Below are 1,318 nucleotides of genomic sequence, written 5' to 3' on the forward strand. Positions count from 1 at the left end.
AGGGAGATTGTGGGTAGGGAAGGGAAGGGGTGGGCCACAGAAGAAAGGAAGGTGGTCAGGGAAGAATTGGAGAAGTGGAGGATGGAGACACACAGAGAAACACAGAAAAAGAAGGAGGCGGGAAAGAGGGCATAGACCAAAGGGAACGGAGGTGGGGACACCAGAGAGGAAGTGGGAATCGAGAAGGAGGGAGGCAGAGGGGAGGCGGGTCACAGGTCTGCTTCTGCAAGACACCCCGTCCTCTCCTCTGTCTCTGGACCTCCGTCATGTGGGACAGCTTTTACGTGGGCCTGAAGGGAGGGCCAGCTGTGGCCAGAGCCCCTGTGCAGGGAGACCACCCCGTCTCCACCTCTTGGGACCTCCCATCTCTTCTACCTGGCCAAGCCGGGCTGGGGTCTGGGGCAGCAGCCCCAGAGGTGGGTTAACGAGAGAGCCATAGGAGTCTGGAGGGAGTGGACCACCCAGTGTGATGAAGAGGTAGGTACAGAGTTTGCCAGTCGGATCCTTCATCAGCCGGACCCCCTCTGCCCCCCAAACCCTGCTGTTGGCCCTCCAGGCTCTACAGCGAGAAACCAGGAGTGGTCCCGAAGAGGGCAGGGAGAAGAGAGGCCATGCCCCACAGGTCTCCCCAAAGGAGGCACTTCCCCACCCCCTGTCCCCACGCCCCGCTCACGTTGACGATCGCCTCCTTGGTCTGCGCCATGTCCGAGATGACCCCATCTGTGATGATGAGCAGCACCGAGTACTGGGAGCCGTCCTGCACTGCGGCCGCGTTCCTGGGGCACGGCAGGGGGTAGCGGTCTGTCTGCTGGGACGCTGGGCACGCCGTCCCCCTACACAAGGACCCTGAACACTGGTATGACAGCTCTTTGGTGGAAAGGGGATCTTTTTAGGGTCAGGGCACCCCCAAAAGTAAATCAGTGGGAAGAGACACGCCCTCCCGCCTTCCTGAAAGGATGGGGAGGGAAGGAAGCCCCTTGCGAGCTGCGGGGAGGGCTGTCCAGTGACCCCGTGCTCACCTGGCCACATGGGTGACCACGGGGGCGAAGTTGGTGGGGCCGTAGAGCTGCACCGTGCGCAGACTGTGGTGGTAGGCCTCTAGGATGCCATCGATGCCGCAGCACGAGGGGTTCTCCTGGTTGCCATTCTGGGAGCACAGCGGGTGGGGAGCTGAGCCCAGGAAGGAAGGAGGGGTGGGAAGGAGGGCAGAGGGGTGGTCTGGCGGGGAGGCTGGGCCAGGATGGAGGAGGCCTGTAGGCCTGGGCCCTCCTAGACTCTTCTCTGGTGGGGGCTCAGGGGTGGGGGCTGGGGAGAGGGT

At 62.8% G+C, this 1,318-nt stretch overlaps 1 protein-coding gene across 1 annotated transcript in view; it reads right to left on the minus strand.

The window, feature by feature from the left end:
• Positions 1 to 1,318, minus strand: part of CPNE5 (copine V) — a 105,023-nt gene that overhangs the window by 3,650 nt on the left and 100,055 nt on the right. The window contains exons 17-18 of the mRNA XM_010848669.1: positions 1,020 to 1,147; positions 674 to 776 (exon numbers count right to left, since the gene is read on the minus strand). Coding sequence (XP_010846971.1) covers positions 674 to 776; positions 1,020 to 1,147 — 231 coding nt within the window. The remainder of the gene's footprint in view (positions 1 to 673; positions 777 to 1,019; positions 1,148 to 1,318) is intronic.

The sequence above is a fragment of the Bison bison genome, unplaced genomic scaffold, assembly GCF_000754665.1.
Source record: "Bison bison bison isolate TAMUID 2011002044 unplaced genomic scaffold, Bison_UMD1.0 scf7180017864270, whole genome shotgun sequence".
Classification (NCBI taxonomy): domain Eukaryota; kingdom Metazoa; phylum Chordata; class Mammalia; order Artiodactyla; family Bovidae; genus Bison; species Bison bison.